The sequence below is a fragment of the Aythya marila genome (genome assembly GCF_965140915.1).
Source record: "Aythya marila genome assembly, chromosome: 2".
Lineage (NCBI taxonomy): Eukaryota > Metazoa > Chordata > Aves > Anseriformes > Anatidae > Aythya > Aythya marila.
The window spans coordinates 96,271,855-96,291,048 of record NC_139043.1 but is presented as its reverse complement, the minus strand read 5'-3'; the positions used below and the strand labels follow the sequence as shown (position 1 = coordinate 96,291,048).

Below are 19,194 nucleotides of genomic sequence, written 5' to 3'. Positions count from 1 at the left end.
GAATAAGGGGTAAATAAGTCATGAAATTTAGGAAGAGAAGAACAGCAAGAAAATAAAACAGTTCAATGAAATGGCCTTCAATGGATTTAGAAGACTGTTGCTCGGGGCAAGAGAGTGCAAGTAGATTATGAGATCCTTCAAAAAACTGGTAGTAAGGCCTGCATGCTGAGTGAAGAGAGGACGTATAGCAAGAGAGAAAATAATGAGCTTTTCAGCAAACTTAAAAGGGAAAGCACATAGTGGAAAGTTTGTGCCATCACTAAAAAAATGAGGGCAGAAATAATATACATTGATACAATTAGAAAAGCTGAGGTACAAAATAAGAACAAATAACAGGGGAGGTGAGATATCACAAGAATTATTGTAAACACATACATTTTAAAAGGATAAGAGTTGGTCCATAAGTGATGGTAAGAAGACTGAAATGCTCTTTTTGCTTGTTTGTTTGCTTTTTTGTTGTATTCTTCATTAAACGTCCAATGATGTTCAATAGCAAATGGAATTCACACTAGCAACAAAGGGTAGGAATGCAGGATAAAATACTGAAAGAGCAATTTAGAGACTAATTGGATGAGGAAGATGCTTTCAGATCCGCTTGGCTTGATGAAATTCATCCTGGGATATACAGAAAACTAGCTGATAAAATCATAAAAGGGTTACCTTTAAAGACTTAAGGAGGCCTGGTGGGACTACAGTATTTGTGAAATGAGCAGAAATCCACCCTGGATCTCATACAGTAGTGTGTCCACGTAAAAAGCAAAGTGTTGAATTCGCAAATGGTAGCAAGATGGAGAAGACTGTAAGCACGCAGAAGTCCAATTTAGAAACCAGAATGGTGTTAATACATCTGAGAAATGACTGAATCAAAAATAGGAGGTCGGGTGTGCACAAATGCACACCTCTCCACATTTTGTATGGCCACTCAGCACAGGAATGCTTGGCAGTAATTAACTGGGTTTTTAACATTTTTGTTAAGGTTAAGGACTATCTGTTAAAAGGTCATAGTCGATCAGAAGCCGAACATGTCATGAATCAACAGTGCCATGGTTTTAAAAGCAGCCATGCAGGATTGTATTAGCAGGAGATAGCTACTTACACAACGTGAAATGTAACTCCTCTTGGTCCAGATAAAGCGTCAGCAGTAGTAGGAGCACAGCTGGAGATCTGTTTTCAGGTATGATTTTTAAAGTAACTTCTTCTGCAAGGATAACTCTGTAAATACTCTCCAGGCACTTGGCTGTATTCTAAACTTAAAATGATCTCCACAGAGCTGATAGAGGAGGAAAAAAAAAAGAAAAAAGGAAAAAAAAAAAAAAAAAAAACACTAAATGTTTTTAACAGAACAGAAAAGGTTGAATTCATTTTAGCAGGATCAAAAAATCAGAGCATCTCTATGTCTTCACAAATGGTTAAGGCTGAAACTGTTCTTTTTTGGATGCCAAAACCTTATTCCACTGCATCGCTTTTGTAATGAAGTATAAATTTAAGACTCTTAAGGTGTCCAACGTTAGAGTCCTAGTTTGGATCCTGCAGAGTTGCTGGAACCTCCTGAGAATGACCGAGAACCCTTAAGTTAGAAATTTGTCTGCTTCCTTTACCTGTTCATGAAACCTGCTCTCTTAATTGAGACAAGAGTAAAAATTGATTTTTTTTTTTTATTTTGAAAATATCTTTCACTGTAAAACAAATGGTATTTGTGATCAAATAAAGCAAACCCCAACGGGAGGTTTGTAAGTATTCAGGAAACTTAATCAGCTAAGCTATCCTGTGACAATTAGGATGATGGCCTATGAACAGGGAGCTTTGAAATCCAGTCCTTTTATTACTTCATCGGTTTCATCTGCAAAATTAGCACAAGAAATCTCCTTTTACTTCTTCTCAGCTTCCAGTCCTGTGTCACTTCCATAACTCTACAATTGGCATGTCGCTGATGTTAATGTTTTGAGCTAATCTGCTGGTCCAAAGCGTGCAGGCCACTCTGTCTTTCGTGTGTCACACAACCTGGCTCACGCTTTCTTTCCTAACACTGAGGGGAAGGTACTGGTGAAAATGAGTGTTGTGTGAATAGTAAGATCTGATTTCTCAGATCAAATGGCAGAGCAATGGCAGTGAGATCCATCCTGCACACGAGACAGACATCCCCACGCAGTCTGCTTGTGGAATGCCGATATTATTTGAAGCTAGCCCCATTTCCCTTGCCACGGGGAATACTGAGCCTCGGGCTGCCAGGAGTGTATTTTTTAGATCAATTAACAGCTTTTCAGGTACAAAGTTCAATCAGCTTCTTCTGCGGCGCGCACTTCATGAGATAGTCCTGACAGATAAAGTTAAGGCTTCTCCCTGGCACATCACACCGAAATGACACGTCCTGGCATTGATGCGACTCCCAGGAAGCGAGGATGGCATGCTGCATAACTAACCTGTCATATGCTGTGCTGTGAGCTCATGTGTCAACAGGCTGCAAACTATGTTGGAGCATTGCAAGCGAGTTAAAATACCAGGCAGCTACATGATACGACATTTACCAGCTGTCCATTCCAACAGGAAAAGTGTCACTTCGTCTCCTAACCCGCGCTTAATTTATAAAAACAAATTCGATGGTAGGTAGATAGGGAGCGTTTGCTACTTGTTGTTGGGTTGTTCTGCTTTGTAGGAAAACAATTTGAAAGTGCAACCATGTTTCTTTGTATTTCAAAATAGGCTGCAAAATTTTATTGAGCAGATGTGCCTTTCGTAACCTTGTCCAGAATTCTTTTATATCTGCACTGCTTAAGAGATGCATGACACAAGTTTTTAATTCCCGTCTCGTATTTTCAGGATTTATCATTTATATAATGTGTAATCCATTTACGTAAAATCATGGAATCACAGAACGGTTTGGGTTGGAAGAGACCCTAAAGAACATCTAATTCCAACACCCCTACCAAGGGCAGGGATGCCACCCACTAGATCAGGTTTATTTCAAAATAAATTCCGTAATTATCTACCAATGCTAAGTATATACCAGCAGGTTAGTCCTATAGCTAATTTGAAGTTGGTTGGTAATTGTCTGTAATAGGTGTTACATAGGTAAATAAGAAGAATAATTTTCAAGCAGATGACGTGTCTTTTATGAAGTTTTCTGATTTTCAAATAAATAGAGTGCATCGCATTACTGTTTATATTAAAGCATGGTTCATTACTAATTCAAAGCGTTCTTATTAGTATCATGTTTCTTGTTTTCTGACACCTTTTTTCAAATCCTTCCACGGGTACTGTTTTTTTTCCTTAGATTTAAAAATAAAACTAGTGAAAAGAGAAACTATGCTTTTCAGTTTTGTATCTGCATTAAAAAAAAAAACAGCCTAAGTTACATAGTTTTAAATGAGGGAGTGTTTTAAAATCAGTTTTAACTGCTGCAAAGTGAATGGGAAGCTGACTTCTAAGGACTTAACCTTCATTAAGCTGTAGCTGCAAGTTAGTTGTTATTTTGGATCAAGCTAAGACACTTCAGTGTAATAGGTCGCCCTTTCTCACAGAAAAGATGTCATATTCAAGATTTTGTTTTGTCAGTGTCAGGCTTCTAGAGACGAATGTGTTCAAGTTAGATACATGCTCCCAAAATTTTGTCTTTGGAATTCTCATGGCATTTACTGTAATTACAGGAAACGTGAAGAAGAAAGTAAGAGAAAAGAAGCCAAGCTGCAGAAAGGAACGCAGAGCGTGGAACAAAGCAAGTTTCGAGTACAACAGAATCCAGCGAATCGAGAGAAAACTACCAGCATCCTGCAGCTGCCTAACAAACAAACTGATATACAGAGTAAGAGACCTCCCTCTCTCAGTGCTTCCCAAATTCAACCAGGAAGAACCAGTAGAGGTTCGCCTAAAGCTTGTCACAACAAAGGGACACCAAAGGAGACGTGCCCATCTTCAGAGCCTCAGAGCGATGGTCATAAAATCAGTCAAGGTTTGTAATAATTTTTATTTGATTATCCTTTTTGTCCACGTCTGGGGAAATTCATATGTAGGGCCTGTTTTACTCTGTCATTTCTTGTTCTTTCATTTTTTAAGCAATTCATATGGGACAGAGTTGGATACAGATTCCTGTTTGCATGGTTGAAATAAAAAAGCATTCTACGGGCCATATTTGCAAACCAGGTAGTAGCTCCTGGTGAGTTAAGAATAACAAAGCCCCTTTTTTCAAAGACTGTAAAAAGTAACTTTTTCAGAGATCAAAATGATGATGTGACAGTGCTGGAAATTTCATACATGTGAACTGAACGTCAGCTCTTTGCTGTTTTTATTGATGGCACTGGTAATTTTGTACTTGGCTTCACTGGAAGTGGAATTATGCCCCAGAAATCTTGGCATCAAAAGGCACATTTTTCTAAAATTGTAGTAGCACACTTCTGAATTTGTTGATTCCCTGTTGTAATAAAAGAGAGGGAATTTCCTTCTGCATTCTGGAAGATAAGAAAAAAAGAATAACATAGATTTAAAAAATAATTAATTAAAGTAATACTCGATTAAAATAGATTATATTATAGATTTTTTTTCCTGTCCTATAACAGACAGGACTATTTACCCATATGACAATCCTGTGCAAGTTAGAGTAGCCTCTCAGCCCATATTGACTTGTCACCGTGATAAATCTTCTCTGTCAGAGACATCACTGATGATAATCCTGAGTTTCTTCTGTATAGACTGCTAATCTGCCATATTCTGCTAACCAGAGGGTATCACTAAAGCATTACAGTGAGGTCAAATACAGGATGGTTTTACCAGGATTTGGATAACTTGAGTGGTTTTCTTTGATCAAAGCTTTCTTTCTTTGCTTTTTCCACTTTTACATATCCTTTAACTGCTTCTCTCTCACATTTTGTCTGCTCTGTAAAGAAACCTTGCATCAAGGGAAAAATGGGAAGAACTTTGAAGTTTTTTTAGGATATCAAGGAAGGTATCGACAAAACCATTGCTTTGGGTTTCCTGGATCAGTAGCTTACATTGACATTGTGTGCCAGTGTTGAGCAGGGTGGATAGAGCAGAAATTTGGCAAGGAAGCTGGAAACAAGGACAGTCTGTTAAGGTGTCCTCACTGCAATCAGCAGGTGTGTTCACGTGGCTGCATTCTTCTGCCATGTGGTGAGCTGGTTTCTTTGGAAAAGACACCATATTCGGGTAGGTGAAGAAACGTTTTTTCTCTGTGAACTTTTTTAGGCATCTAGTTCAGATTTAGTGTGTGAAAGAGAGATACTTGGAGAATGGTTAGCAAATGAAGAAGTCTGGGACTGTGCTATTCCAAGCAATCATTACCTCTTCTAATTCTTCCTAATTAAACTTTTTTTTTTCCCTTTAAGTAATTGAGAAAAAAAATAGAGTAGTAACCTTTGAAGACTGAATGCTGAACATTTGTTTCCATTTCTCTGTTTAAAGAATTATCGAGAAAACACATCAGAAGCAAGCCAAGTTGTGTCCATTTCCATTGTGGCAAAGCAGAAGAGGTGACAAAAGTTGAAGCCAAGCATCAGGTTGCAGCTGCTACGGAAGTGGATGGAGAAAAGCACAGAGAGCACACCACCAAGGCAAATGGTACTTCTGCTCGTGGTAGCAGAAGGCACACTTCTGCTTGTAGGACTGCTAGTGCTGGGGAGAGATTACGGGATCAAAGTCAGTCTTCGTCTGGTAGCAGGGACCACGGTGAAGGAAATTCTGCGTTCGTGTGCAGCATCAGTTGTGCTGGGGGAGTTGCGAGAAGTTCCAAGCAGTGTGAAGCTGTTCCAAAGGGCAAAAGGCATCAGCAAAAATCCAGAAGTAAAGAGGTAAACGATGAGAGATGCTCACCAGCTGGTTCTAGCAGACCAGGGAGTGCCAAAATGGTGTTTGTAAACAGCAGAACTGCCAGCGTGCATGCCGTAGAACAAACTAACAATGTGGGAAATAATGAATTAGCGAAAAAGCCCTCCCCTTTATTGTCTGCTGAGACAGAATCTACCAGAACCATGCCAAGAAATCCAGCAGCGTGTTCTGCCTCCGATGACAGTTTGAACTTGGAAAAAACAGGCGGAATCGGATCCAGGAATGCAGATGATCAATTATGTTCTGTCGCATGGCAAACTACAAATATTGAACTAATCCCTTTGGAGGTTCGAATGCAGATAATAGAGAAAGAAAGAACAAGGAAAGAGCTGTTTCGGAAGAAGAACTACGCTGCCACGGTTATACAGAGGACGTGGAGAAGGTAAGGCTGCTATTTCAGTAGCTGGAGATGAGGCACAATTAGATGTAAATCACATTAGGCGTCAGCAATGTGTTTTATTTGGGCCTTTTGCTTGGAACATTACCAGTGATAAATCAGGAATTTAATAATCTTTCACCAAACCAGTGGAAGTGTGTGCCAGATGCCTAGAATTGCATTAGCAAGTTCATAAAAAGTGCAAGGTAAGTGATGACTTTTAATAATTGGAGGAGTTATTACACTTCTATTTCACGCATTGCTATTTCTCAGTAGAGCATCGATCGGGATCCGCCTCAGCCCCGCGCTCACTGCTCTCACGTTCGTTAGCAGCCTTGCTCATGGAGGCAGCCTTGCTTGTGTCTCATGGCAAGGCCGTGGCCAAAAATTGAAAGACCAGCTCTGAATCGCTGCTGTGTGAGCCGGCTGTGCTGGAAAGCAGAGATCTGGAGGTGTAACACCACGTAGCTCTGAGAGGTGGTAACCACGAAGTTGTGCTGCCTGCGTTCGGCGCTGTTTCCAGGCTTACAAAATCCTAAGGTCCTGATTTTGCAAGGGGAGTGCCACCCGTGTTCCCCATTGCACAAGGCACCAGGCAGCCAAGAGACAAGCATCACCAGCTTATTGCTTGCCGAGTTTTGGGAACCCATCACTTTTTACAGTTAACTTAGGGAGTGCAGAGAGGTTTCGTCCTGCACAGAGGCAGCTGCTGCTGGCCACTGGTGGAGGTGAGGTGGGTACCAGCACAGGTGCCCCGTGGTCCAAGCTGGTGCTTCGTTTGTTCCTAAGCTGAAATGTGGCCATTTGAACATTCACATTGGCTCAACAAAACAAATGCTTCTGTTTGCTCCAGCTCTTTTACTGATTAGCTGAAGTATTTCCCAGCACGAGGTTGGGTTTACAGCCCTGTAATATTGCGGTTTATCTCTTCGCTGGTGTTGGCATCCAAAAGTGACGTTGGCTTTTGGAAGTACACCCCTATTCCAGGGGAGTGCTAGCATTTGGGTTCATGTTATTTTTAATCCATTTTGAGCCTTTTTGAGGGGTGAAAATTCTGACTTTTTAATACAGTGTCACTGTACACAGTATTTCTGTACTTCTCTCATCTTTGGTGTCTGCTTGCTCTTTATGACATCTGCACATACATGTAGGTCTGCACACAGGTCTGCAAATCAAAGCTCTCACTTTTTTTACCTTCCCAAATTTTCCCAAATGTTCTAAATTGTCCTTTAACTTCTCTTCCATTTCTGAACCTGAATTCTTGTTTTGCTTTCAGATCCTTTTGGATACCAAAAAGCAAAGGAAGTCAGGATTAGATTAGGGGAGCACATCCCTGTGTGATACCATTTTTTCTGAAAGTTACGCTGTTTTCAGTCAACAGAAGATTAAAATCCTTACAAAGCAGCAGGTGCCTGATACAGCTTCCAGTCAGTGTAAAGATGCACACTGAGCACTTGTGCAAATTACCTCACAAGACTCAGGATCTGAAGCCGGGTGTCCAGCTGGCTTACTTCTGCAGAAATCTCTCCATTCCATTTAAATTTTTGGCTATCCGAGGATTTTGGATAGATCTTTCCAAAATACCCCCCTGTAAAACCATGGTGATGCGTTACCTAAACTGGAAGCGTGTGCAGGTTCATGCACAGACTGGTCTCTTGGCAGCAGGTGGTTGCTCACTTACTTAAAAGACTGGAAAACGTGGGGATTTAGGCTTGTTTAATAATCTGCCATTTAAAGAATCAATGAAGACAAGTAAATATATTTGTAGCACCTACAAAACTCAGACACTGTACAGAACATTAATGAGTATCGTAAATCCTGCAGGACTGCAAGGGAGGCTGCGTTTGCTCCTCCTCTGGCTCCCAAGTCAGAGGGTCTCACCTGTTTGTCTTTGAGTCCAGGCTTGTGCAGGTGAACAGCCTGCACCTGGAGACAGACAGAACTGTAGAAAAATGTGCTCGAGTTTCAAATGTCTCAATTCCCAGCGTCGGCAGGCCTCATAAATGCAGTCCCACAGAGCCCACGTCAAGGTGTGCGCCTTGCCAAAGGTTAAGTGCTCTTCCTGCTCGCTGAGGCTTGCAGAACCCGTGTCTGCCTCGATGTCTCCTCAGGAGCACTGGGGCCTGTCCCCTTCCCTGCAGCCCACAGGGAGTTGACAAAACTGGAAGCCATTTGGTTGCTGTTACAGCTGGGCTGCTGCTGGAGTCAAGGGGTTTCAGCCTGTTACTGCTCCACACACTCCTTACCTTTCTTTTCTGTGCCTTACCTGTACTGACTAAGTACTGGGTGTTTTGCTAAGGCACCACAGATCAGACACACGGTGCACCAAACTTGGTCCCATTCTGCTTTGTCTCCCTAGAAAAGCGTTTCTTCCTCTGTCCCCAGTTAACGCTCCTGTCCTGAGCTCAGGCAGTGCTTTGGATGCCGGCGGGGAAGCCGATCAATGTGTTCTGGCCGCGTACCAAATACTGACAATTAATATTTTACAAGTGTTGCTCAATGCTCGTTTGTGGCAGCTTTGTGCTGGGAAGATTCAGAGTTAATTGCCAGGCCAGTTAATTGACTTTGTGAGTGTGAAACGCCAATATCCGATTGAAGGCTTCTACCTGATTCAGGACCAAAAGAGAAATACAAGAAGGGCCCTCCTCGTTTGCTGGGGCCACCAGGCACTCCAGGGGGAGGGACAGATAATCTGCGGTCACCTCTTGGCACGGGGCTGTGACCGCACACAGGAGGTTAGGGGCTGGGGAGGTGCTGAGGGGAAGGGGAGGAAAGCCAGAAGACCCCTGCCAATGGGGCAGGGGGGAGCACCTTTGGAGACCGTATGGAAACAGCACGGATTTCTGTAGGGATGTGCAGGTAGATTTGGCTTCCCTTGCATTGATTTACCTGAAATAACAACGTGGTAAAGCGCAGTCGAAAATGTGATGTTATTTTGCGAATACAGAGAAAATGAGAAAATAGTATTGATTATAGTGCTACATCATAAATATTTATAGGTTTTCTCTCCTCCCGATTTTCTGATACCCGTAACGCCAGGTCCCTATTAGCTGTGTGAGGCAAGGGATGCCTCCAGAACTGAACCCAGTTCCTACGTTTTCTTCTGAGCAAACATTTCTCGTCCGAGCGACTTGGCGCATCAGTGGGAGTGCAGCTTCCCCAGTTCCTCATGTAATCCCCCGTGTGAGTTGAAAGCACCAAAGTTAAAGCAGGTCACCTCTAACAAGCGCTCTTCTCTTTTCTGCCCTCTAGTTACCACCTGCGACAGGAGTTGTTCCGGCTTCTTGGCGCGAAGCGGCAGTGCAAAGATGAAGACAAATGGAGCCAAGAGGCAGCTGCCTTCCTCCTTCAGGTTGCCTGGAAGAAACAGCTGAGCCACAGCCCTCTGAAGTCAGCTCCTTCGTGTAAAACTCTGAAACCTGTGAGCAAAACCAGCTCAGCCATAAAAACCAGCAAGCAGTCCATCCTCAAGCAGATATACGGTAATTTTGTCTTATAACAAAGTGTTCCCTGCGTTTTGAATTCTTTCATACACTTCTTACCTAATTGTTAGGGATTTAAACTATTTATTTATAACAATGAGTTTGAGTCTCAGGTGCTATGGGTAGTTCTGTTACTTTCTGGTTTTAAGAACCACCTCAGTGATTTAACATGGTTTCCTCTACAGCCGCGTGAATCGCCGTGTCGCTATTCCAGCACAGGTCTCGAGCAACCAGACCAGTTCTGTTCAGAACTTTTTAAGCATTGTTTTAAACTTTTATGGTATTTCCATTATTATTATTTTAAAATATTTCCACTTGAAGACTGTGGCGGTGTTCAGTGTTAATGGCTGCATTGTCTGAAGACAGACAATCTTCATTGAAAAGGCAAAAATCATCTTTTATAACACTGCGGTGCTTTGCACTGTGCAGAAGAAAGCATCTTGAGGAAACTAGAGGAAAAGCATTGTTTTTAAAACTCAGGTTCCTTTGTAGGGTGGATCACTGATGGAGTAAAGACATGCTAACTGTACATGTATGTACTATAACAGGTGCTAAGTCACTTCTGTTATGGCTCTGTAGTTTAAACAGCCAAAAAGGGTCAATAAAATAAAATAAATAAAGGTATCACGTAATGTTTCTTCTGTTATATGCAATACTATATGTAGTATGTATATATATATATGCTTTAAGACATTTTCAAAGTTTGCTCAAAGTTTTGTTGAAGTTGTAACAGTTTGCTGTCATACAAAATGTCTCATCATCATCCTCGTCATCAGTGAGAGTATTTGTTAGGAGAAAATAATGTAATTTATAGCTATTCATAACCACATCTTTATAGGGATAAGCATAGCGCTGTTCTTGTTGTTTACTAAAGGACGTTCTCAGGAAGGCAAAGGATGTCAGCCAGCAAGACCTTCCTCTAAGCTGAAACTTTCCGAGGTGCCACTGGTCTCAGGTAAGACATGTATACACTTTAATAGTACCAGGAAGATAACAAATGACTTTAATGTTTGTTTATCTATATATATGTCACTGGGATCATCTTAGAAAAGAAAAAAAATCTGTTCAAGAGCTGGTATCTCACATCAAGACACGTAACTGCTGCCAACCTGGTGTGACTGTATGTTCTGTCGCTGCTTTTGGACTTAGTTGAGCACTGTGCTTTTATCCTGATATTGAATCATTTATATGAAAGCCTGTTTTGATTGGGCTAGGGCAGAGCTTAATATCATGGATTTGTACAGTAATAAGCCACCCAGCTGAGGTTAAAATCACTTACAGATGCCTCTAACGGTGGTTCATCAGCACAAATATTTCCTAGCCCTGTGGAAGTAAAGGTAGTGGGTAACTGCATGTACAAAGAATTTACGTACCTGTTTCTTAGAAATATATGCTTTAGTTGATGGAAGAAATTCGAAAATCTGAAGTTAGTCATCTAATCTCTAACCTTGCTACTGAAATGGCTCAGTGGAGTTCCTGGCTGTGCACAGGGCCTCAGTTATTTCATAGATTTGTTAATATGCAGTGAAGTTTAAGGCGTTAAAGAAAGCACACTTATCTGCTGCTTAGCACAGGAACCGCGTAAGAAGTCATTACTAGGTCTTCCTTGGGAGAGCCTCCGTTGTATTTGTGACTGAAATTTTCTCTGTGGAACAGGCAGCAGGGCAGTAGGGGCTCCAGACAAGTACTCGTGGGTTGGCATGAGGGGGACTGTCAAGACAATGCCAGCAGAGATGGGGCTACAACGCGTCATACAGGATAGCACCCAAGGGCACAACCCATAGAAATAGCATTGAGGTCAGTAGAGGCTGGAAGCTTTATGCACGGGGCAGTAATTTGACAGGTAAGTTAAAAATGAAGTCACAGTTGCCTCTCCGAGGAGTATTCCTTTGGTAGATGCCAGTTTTGAGAACTTTGCATCTCCTGTAGTTCAGAGCCAGGCTGCAGACCGGTAGGAAAAGCAAATGGCTGAAGGAGACAGCAGTTCACATACTTTGCACAGGAAAGTGAAATCCATTTTCCCACTGGTTTCCAAACACTGAAGTCAAAAGGCACTCCACCAGCAGACCTGGCCCTCAGTTTGTCATCTCTGCCTCACTGCGAGACCGAGGCTTTTTTTTCTTCCACTGCTTGAAATAACTGCTTTAATTAAGAGGCACAACCAGACAGGTGTTTGATTGCCACCTCTTCATACAGCCCCCAATCTAAATGTTAAGAGAGCTTTAGCAAATAATGCTTCTTTTCGTGTAGCTTCCCAGGACAACAGATCTCCCTGTCTGCTGCTATAAAAAGGCTTTCTTCTGAGGCCTGCCTGTCCTTTACTTTCATAACTTGGTGACGAATAGGACGGTGATAGGAACTCTGCCCAGATCCCGCAGAACACTACCCACTTCTATTCACCTAATAGGAGCTGGGGGAACTTTAGCCCTCGCTTAAAGACAATAACATGTTTTTCATCTGGCTGCCTCCGTGCATGACAACATTACGTTTGTTGGAAAAGTTCAGAGCTGTCAGTGGCTAATGCCAGATCCTCCACTTCTGACGTAGGTGCCTGGAGTAGGTCAGCGTGGACTGCTCAGTTTGAGTCCTCGCGTGCAGGAGGTGCGGCGGGGAAGGTGAAGCCTGACTATCAGCCCTAGCTTTCATGTTCCTAGAGCTCGTGGAAAAAGCACGCGGTGACAAAGCTCTCACAGGAGACTGGCACCAAACTCATTTAACTCCTTGGCATAAGCAGAGCAAACGCTTCGGAGTGGGCACAGAAGGTAGCGAAAGGAAATACGCAAATAAGTAAGGAGCAGGGGAGAGAGGAAGGAAGGACAGGTAGAAAAGGAGTGAGTGTGTAATGGGATGTACAGACAATGGGTAGATGTTAAAAAATACAAAACTGTTCTTGTGGATTGGGAAAATAGTGCCTCTGTGAGTGTTATCAGTTAAAGTATTTGGAAAATGGAAGTTGATGATATAGATATTTTTAAATATAGACACCTTTTGTCAATTCAGTAAATGACAGCTGAAGAAGCTCTCTGCAGCAGGCCAGAAAGATAAGCCCCCTTTTTTGTTTTACTGTCACTATCAGAAGTGTTCATGAAGCTACAAGGGAGGTTTTTTTTTTTGAACTATTGGCATTAGAAGGAATGTTTGCATCCAATCTACAAAACTGGGAAAGGAATACACACTGCTTGTAGCACATTACACTAAATAAAAACACTGAGTGAGTCCTGATGTTAAGCCAGACTCAAAACTGCAGCGAATGGGCAGCTGCTGTTCTCTTTTACTTTCTAGTAATTCAGGGAGCACTTGCTTTAACCCTGGACTAGCTGCCCTTATCTTCCAGAAACAACCCAGCACCTATCGTTAGAGGACAGGAATATTGCTTAACAAAATCTCTCGCTGCTCTTCAGCACACTCAGCCAGGAGCATTAATTAGGGACTGAACCATCAGCCCCAAAACTCTCATAAGGGTAAATCCTAAATTAAGCTCCATTATTATGCCCAAATTAAACAGACTGTCATGTTTAGGTTGTACTGAGTGCCAGAGGAAGAACTCTTTTTACAGATAAATCACCAGTGAGACGTGAGGAACAGGGCACGTTTGTTTCCTGGTAGGTTTGTTGTGAACTGCAGAAACCAGTGCAGCTTAACCTTTTTTCTCAGCTGGAGTTACTCATCAAAACTATTTTGGTCTTTTCCAGCAACCAACCTCCAGTACGTTAATTTGCTGGAGAACATGGGAAGATCCAAGCAGTTTTCCTACAACATGAGACCGACCACTGCTGCAAAATCAAAAAGTACGAGAGTGAAGCACTAAGGAAAACGGGACCTGGGAGTTCAAGGAACAGATCCTGGTATAAATGCAATTGTTCCGTAACGTGCAAATCATCTACATTTTAAACTCGAACACATTTTCAATGTTGTATTATATCAGCATTACATGCCAAGCAGACTGCTAAGGAGCTGGACTTCACTTTGTGTACAAATTAGTTTTTAAATGCAACTGTTAATTTATTTACTGACAGGATGAAATCTGAACTCCATTTGGAAACAGAAAATTAAGTGCTGAGCCTAGCATTGCAGGGCAGTTGCAGCGGTTCGCAAACATTTCCATTGTCAAAAGTAGGAATTTTGAACACGTTTATAAAATGCAGTTTCAATGGACTGAAACTGTACTGGAGATGTAACAGTTCTAAAAGACTGCTGTTCCATTTCACCTCAAATTTAATAAATGTATTCAAATTTATTAAATGTATTCCAAAACCTAAGCAGGAAATGAAGTACAGACCTCGTGCTCCATTCTCAGCTAGCTACGGCTTTGGAAGGACAAGTAGAAATGGTGACAAAAAAATCACTCAGTACATAAAGGCCTTTCCACAGCCTATGGAAATTGCTAGGTACGTTTTCTACTTTTGAGATAATCCCCAATTATTTATTTGTTAATAACTGTATTTTTTATATATGCATAAAACGAGTTTCTGCAGAAAGCAAGAAAGGACAGGGGCCTGCTCTAGATGAAGACTTGTTAGTTTTAGCTTTGGAGCTGCCAGTGTACAGTATTTACTTTGCATAAAGCCTTTAAAAATATGAATTCACAAAAAATAAGTTATTCAAATCTCAAAATATATTATTTTTTTCTAGCTGATGTTACATAATTCTAATTATTCTAATTAATGCAATGCTTAAAAATAATAGCTGACTGGAGTCGATAAAAGTCTGTTTCTCTACAAGAACTTAAGCTTCAAGAAGATTCCTTAACTAACCCCTCCCTGTGGTCTTTCACAAAAAGAAAATTAGAGTTATGTTTACTTGCTTGAAAAGAAAGCTCTTAGAAGCAAGTGTGCAGTTCTTTGTAAAATTTTTATTGTTTCACTTACAAAAAAAATGGACAAGCTTTGTTCCAACATCTTCCATTCAAAACTAAATAGAAGTAAATGCTTTACAATAAATGCAGTTCCACCTCTTTAATATACCGTGTTCATAGGGCCAGGTCCCTGGGGGTGAGAGGCAAGGTAGATGTTGAAACAGTAATGGAGGTCAGTTAGCCACTGCTCTTGGACTTCGCCACTCTTCAGTGTCTAGAAAGAAGGGGAAAAGGAAAATAAAAGGGTAAAACTCAGTTTCACCAGCAGTATTAGTAAATCTTCACTTTGTTTCTACAGTTAACCAGGTGCTCTGTTGAAGATACGAGATAGCCTCGTTCACCCGCATGCACGTACACATGTAAACACGATGTGCCTGTTAATTATGTCAGCATAAAGTGTTATTATTTGGCATGTTGAGTCAGTGTTACATTAGGAGTGTGTGAATTCTATCAGATGCGTTTCCTTACTCTCTAATTGCAGCAGCTTGCTTACTTTCCAATTCTGCCATTTGTAGTCCATCAAAATGCAAATGAGCAGGGCTGTTCTAACAAGGGAGAGCTCAATGCCCAAGCCTACAGCAGAGCTGCTACCAACACACCAACCCAGACCACAGGCCCGTAATTCACCTCCTTACCATTCCTAAGTGGTTAAAAAAACAAAACCAGATGTATTTAAGGGAGTTTGTCTGTTTTAATTATGTCTTTATACACAGACATACCCCTGCTCCAACAGAACAGAAAGAAGTAGCTTCTTATTTTGGCACAGCTCTGCATCAACCAGGCTGGGCAGGTTGTCCCCTTCCAGTGCCTTTTGTTACTTTTGTTGGGCTGAATCAAGCTCAATACCAAACCTGCCTGCCCTGCGCAGTGAGTATAGGAGCTGGGAGAAGCAGCAGCCTGCACTACCGAGACAAATAAAATTGTAACTTGTGTTTTACCAAGTGCGGGGTTTGCACTAAGTTACAAACATAAACATGAAGTCTATCCTCGTGGTCTCTGGGAGACGAGAGGAGGTTTCTTACCATAATGTCCTTGATAATCTGCTGCACCAGAAATTCATTTGTCATCATGTGGCTCCTGAGCTGCCCGTGCTGCATTAGCAAGCGAAGCAGCTGAGCGACCACAGGCAGCTCTTCCCGACAGATCCTGCTCACTTGGAGGCTTTGCAGCATCACCCTCAGTAATCGTGGCAGGAGCGCTAACGCAGAGATGCACGAACCCCACAGCATATCCCTGAGAGGAACAGGGAACAAAAAATTGAAATGATGAGGGAAGATTACTTCAAATACACTTCTGTGACCTACACGGAAATGTACCTCTGCGTGGAAACCACTTGGCAGGATTACACTCTTAATTAGAGCTGAAGCAGAAAATTTGTACAGACAAATGCTAAATTTGAAATCATTCTAAGATTATGGACAATACTGGGGAAAAAAAATTAAGGTTCTGCCCTGGAGCTTCCAGTGTTGCTGAAGCTCCTCCACAGTGTAATTTCTGCTTGATGCAGCAGCGAGGACTTCTTCTGTAATTAAAATACACCTCAATCTCTAAGAGTCAACCTCCTGCCCCCCAGTATGAAGGTAATGCAATCAGCTTTTTCTACTATTTAAATGCAGTAAATGAAGGAGGAGTCTGGTTTTAAGAACACATCTAAAATCAACTCTGAACAACTTTCTTGTATGTGGAATGGTTACAGGAAAAATGCTGAAGTTTAAACTGTTAAAAGACATTTCTGCTACACAGGTAAATAAACTTACTGAAATCTGGCGTCTGTGGCTTTTTTATTTTTCCTCCTTTTTAAATCAAATGGATTTGCAGCCTATAGAATGACTCCTGAGAAGTTTTGTTAAAGCTGAACCATCACGTCAAGTACAAGCTTATAAACACAAATTCTTTGCGTGTTGCTTTTCAATGCATCTAATGAAACTAAAGGGTAAAGCTACAGATTAAGGTATAAATATTTACCTTTCTGCAGCTAGGATTGTTCTGGCATCTAACTAGAACAACTGGAAGTAAAAGCTTTGAGATGAAACCTTCTTCAGTTGTTGTTTCAAATAATTCCAGCTCAGTTTGCAGATTTTTTTCTTACATCACAGTCCTATTTGGTAGTAAGCAAGGGGGGCTGTCCTTTCATTTGACATCTCTAAATACTTGTTATGTTTAGGTTATAAAGGCAGAGGCAATTAACGGAGTAAGAAAAGCAACGTTACCTTTTCTGTACATGTTCTGCATCCTCTTTGTCTAAAGTTAGCAGGAAGTACAGCAGACTGTAACAACAGGAGGCTAGGAACTTGTGTAGATTTTCACTTAGGATGCAAGCTTGATCCAAGAGCTTATTTATGGCACACAGAACAGACCCAGCTGTGCTGTCGGGTATTACAACCAATCCAACCTGTATTAAAACAAAAATCCCCGAGTTCATCACTTTATACACGAGTTTTTCTGTTAAACAAACATCTAATGCCAAATGTTGCTATTTTTCCCTATTATAACAAATATTACTTTGTTTCTCTTACAGTAAACACATACCGCTCCATTTTTTAAATTCCTATTTTGCTTAGAAATTGATACCCAGAGCAAAATAAGGTTTAGAAGTATTTAAGCCTTAGCAGTCACCCCTGGTTAAAGAAGGGCTATCAGAAGACTTGTATTATATTTTACAGAGATTTTTTCTCATTCCCCAAACTGAAAATCCTCCACCCAGAAGTCCGGATAGAGTCACTCGCTTTCCTACAACAGCCCAGGCAAAACTTTGAAGCACCCGCTGTTTCTCCAGATCCCTGCAACACGCAGACCTCTCAAAACTGAACTGGTTTTTGCGTGTATGATGTTGCGAGTTAGAAAGAGGCCAAAATCTAGAATCAAATCTTGTAAACCACCGGCTTTCAAATAAAAATCAATACAAACAGGCAGCTAACAGCGACTGTAACCACATAAGAAAACCCATGTCTTTGTGCCATCCCCCGAAATAAACACATCACTCATCTCAAATGTATTCAGAGAGAAAATGCTTTAAGCCTTCCTCTGAAGGGTGGTGCGGACAAAAAGAAGCTTTTGGACAAAACAGGTCTTTCCTTTTAAGCATATATCATGGGACAGAGCATCCCTTCTCTGCCTTCAAACAGCAGCGAGCAGTCACTGAGGCAGAAGGAGATTCAGATTTACTCTCCAGACAGAAAAGCTACTGGGGGCCACCAGGGCTGGTCTCCGTAGAAATCTGACGTGCTGGACAGGAATGGGAGCATTGTGATCGGGGTTAAATGAAAGCTAACGAAACACTGTGTGCCCACAGCTGGGGTGATGCTCTGCTGCTCTTAAAGTATTGGCTTGAGTTTGAATTTTATAGGCATGATAAAATATGTTTTTTTAAAAATACACACATTACTAGCAGGGCATCGATTACCTCAGTAAGAAATTAATTTAAGGAGTTTTAAAGTAGCCAAATTTGCTCACCAGCACATACACAGTTTTAGGCAGAGACGGTTCACTCAACAGGGTCATCTGTTTCTTTTAGGGGGGGGTTGCTGTTGTTTTTAAAGGTCATATTTAAGTAGCTCGTACTTCTTGATTGGAATATATCCCACTGGAATGCTTACTCACGTGGGGTAAGCTACAAAGAGCAACGAAGGGTTCAACACTTTTGAATACTTGCAGTATAGATATAATAATGCGCTTGGTGCATTTCAAAGAGGCTGTAATTTAAGTCAACCCCCAAAATCCAGAAAATGGTGACAGATAAGCCAGATCCTATGGAAGCTCTGGACCAGTATTTTTTTAGTAGGCTGTGGGCATTTGTCAGATCACGTTACCAGGGAGTGCAGTGACAGGACAAGGGGTAATGGGTCCAAACTTAAAAAAAAAAAAAAAAAAAAAAAAAAAAAAAAAAAAAAGCAAAACAAACCAAAAACATAGAACCAGAAAGCTTTCATTTATGGCTGTCCTGGCTTGAAAACAAATTGAAGTGCTCAGAAATCAAGAAAAAAATCTAAGTTTAGATCATAAAAATTATCTATTATTTTCAATTTTTTGTCTATTTTTTTAAAATTTAAAATTGAAGTTATACGCAGATTATGTAAAATGTGGAAGAAAGATACTTAAGGGTTATTGAGACTACAGAATCTATCACAAGGAAATTAGCGCAGAAAACAAAATATTACTTACCAGATATTTACAGATGCCAGTCTGGAGAATGTCGAAACACTGACTTTGCGAAGGTATAGTGGACAAGCTGTGACAAATCATCTGTTTTAATGAAACAACAAGTTGTAGGTAAGTACTTAAACATGCAACCAGCGACCATTCACTGTGTAGCCACACACTTCGCTGACGAACCTAAGCACAAAGTACCTATGAGGACACAGCAGCTTTGTCTCTAGAAGTATGTATTTTTGGCAGTGTCAACATAAATTGTTCAGTGTTTAAAGAGAGGATGATCTCTACCATTAATTTTGTCGGTAGTCGCTTTTTTCCTTTAACCTCTGTGACAGAAACAGAAGGCCAGAAGTACTCGATTTGCCTACAATGCCGCGCCAAGGTTACACTGCCTTTCCTCTGAGCTAAAGAAATTCAGAAAACAACTCCCAAATACTATTAACAAGCATGAAATAGCAAGAAGGAAACAAAATAGGACAGGACAGAAATCTAAA

At 41.2% G+C, this 19,194-nt stretch overlaps 2 protein-coding genes across 5 annotated transcripts in view; one reads left to right on the top strand and one right to left on the bottom strand.

Moving 5' to 3' along the window:
* INVS (inversin) overlaps window positions 1-13,517 on the top strand; it is an 86,723-nt gene extending 73,206 nt beyond the window's left edge. Inside the window, exons 13-17 of the mRNA XM_082753813.1 lie at window positions 3,645-3,946; window positions 5,413-6,217; window positions 9,464-9,693; window positions 10,568-10,648; window positions 13,386-13,517. Of these exons, the coding sequence (XP_082609939.1) occupies window positions 3,645-3,946; window positions 5,413-6,217; window positions 9,464-9,693; window positions 10,568-10,648; window positions 13,386-13,501 (1,534 nt within the window). The 3' untranslated portion in view covers window positions 13,502-13,517. The remainder of the gene's footprint in view (window positions 1-3,644; window positions 3,947-5,412; window positions 6,218-9,463; window positions 9,694-10,567; window positions 10,649-13,385) is intronic.
* A 1,105-nt stretch (window positions 13,518-14,622) lies between these two features.
* The window catches only part of TEX10 (testis expressed 10), a 49,162-nt gene continuing 44,590 nt past the window's right edge, over window positions 14,623-19,194 (bottom strand). For 3 of the 4 annotated variants that reach the window (XM_082753814.1, XM_082753815.1, XM_082753816.1), the window contains 3 exons: window positions 18,710-18,790; window positions 16,759-16,940; window positions 14,787-15,781 (listed from right to left, as the gene is read on the bottom strand). In XM_082753814.1, coding sequence (XP_082609940.1) covers window positions 15,451-15,781; window positions 16,759-16,940; window positions 18,710-18,790 — 594 coding nt within the window. In that variant the 3' untranslated portion in view covers window positions 14,787-15,450. Of the gene's footprint in view, window positions 14,763-14,786; window positions 15,782-16,758; window positions 16,941-18,709; window positions 18,791-19,194 lie in introns of those variants that run through there. The other variant, XM_082753817.1, reaches the window with a different exon arrangement.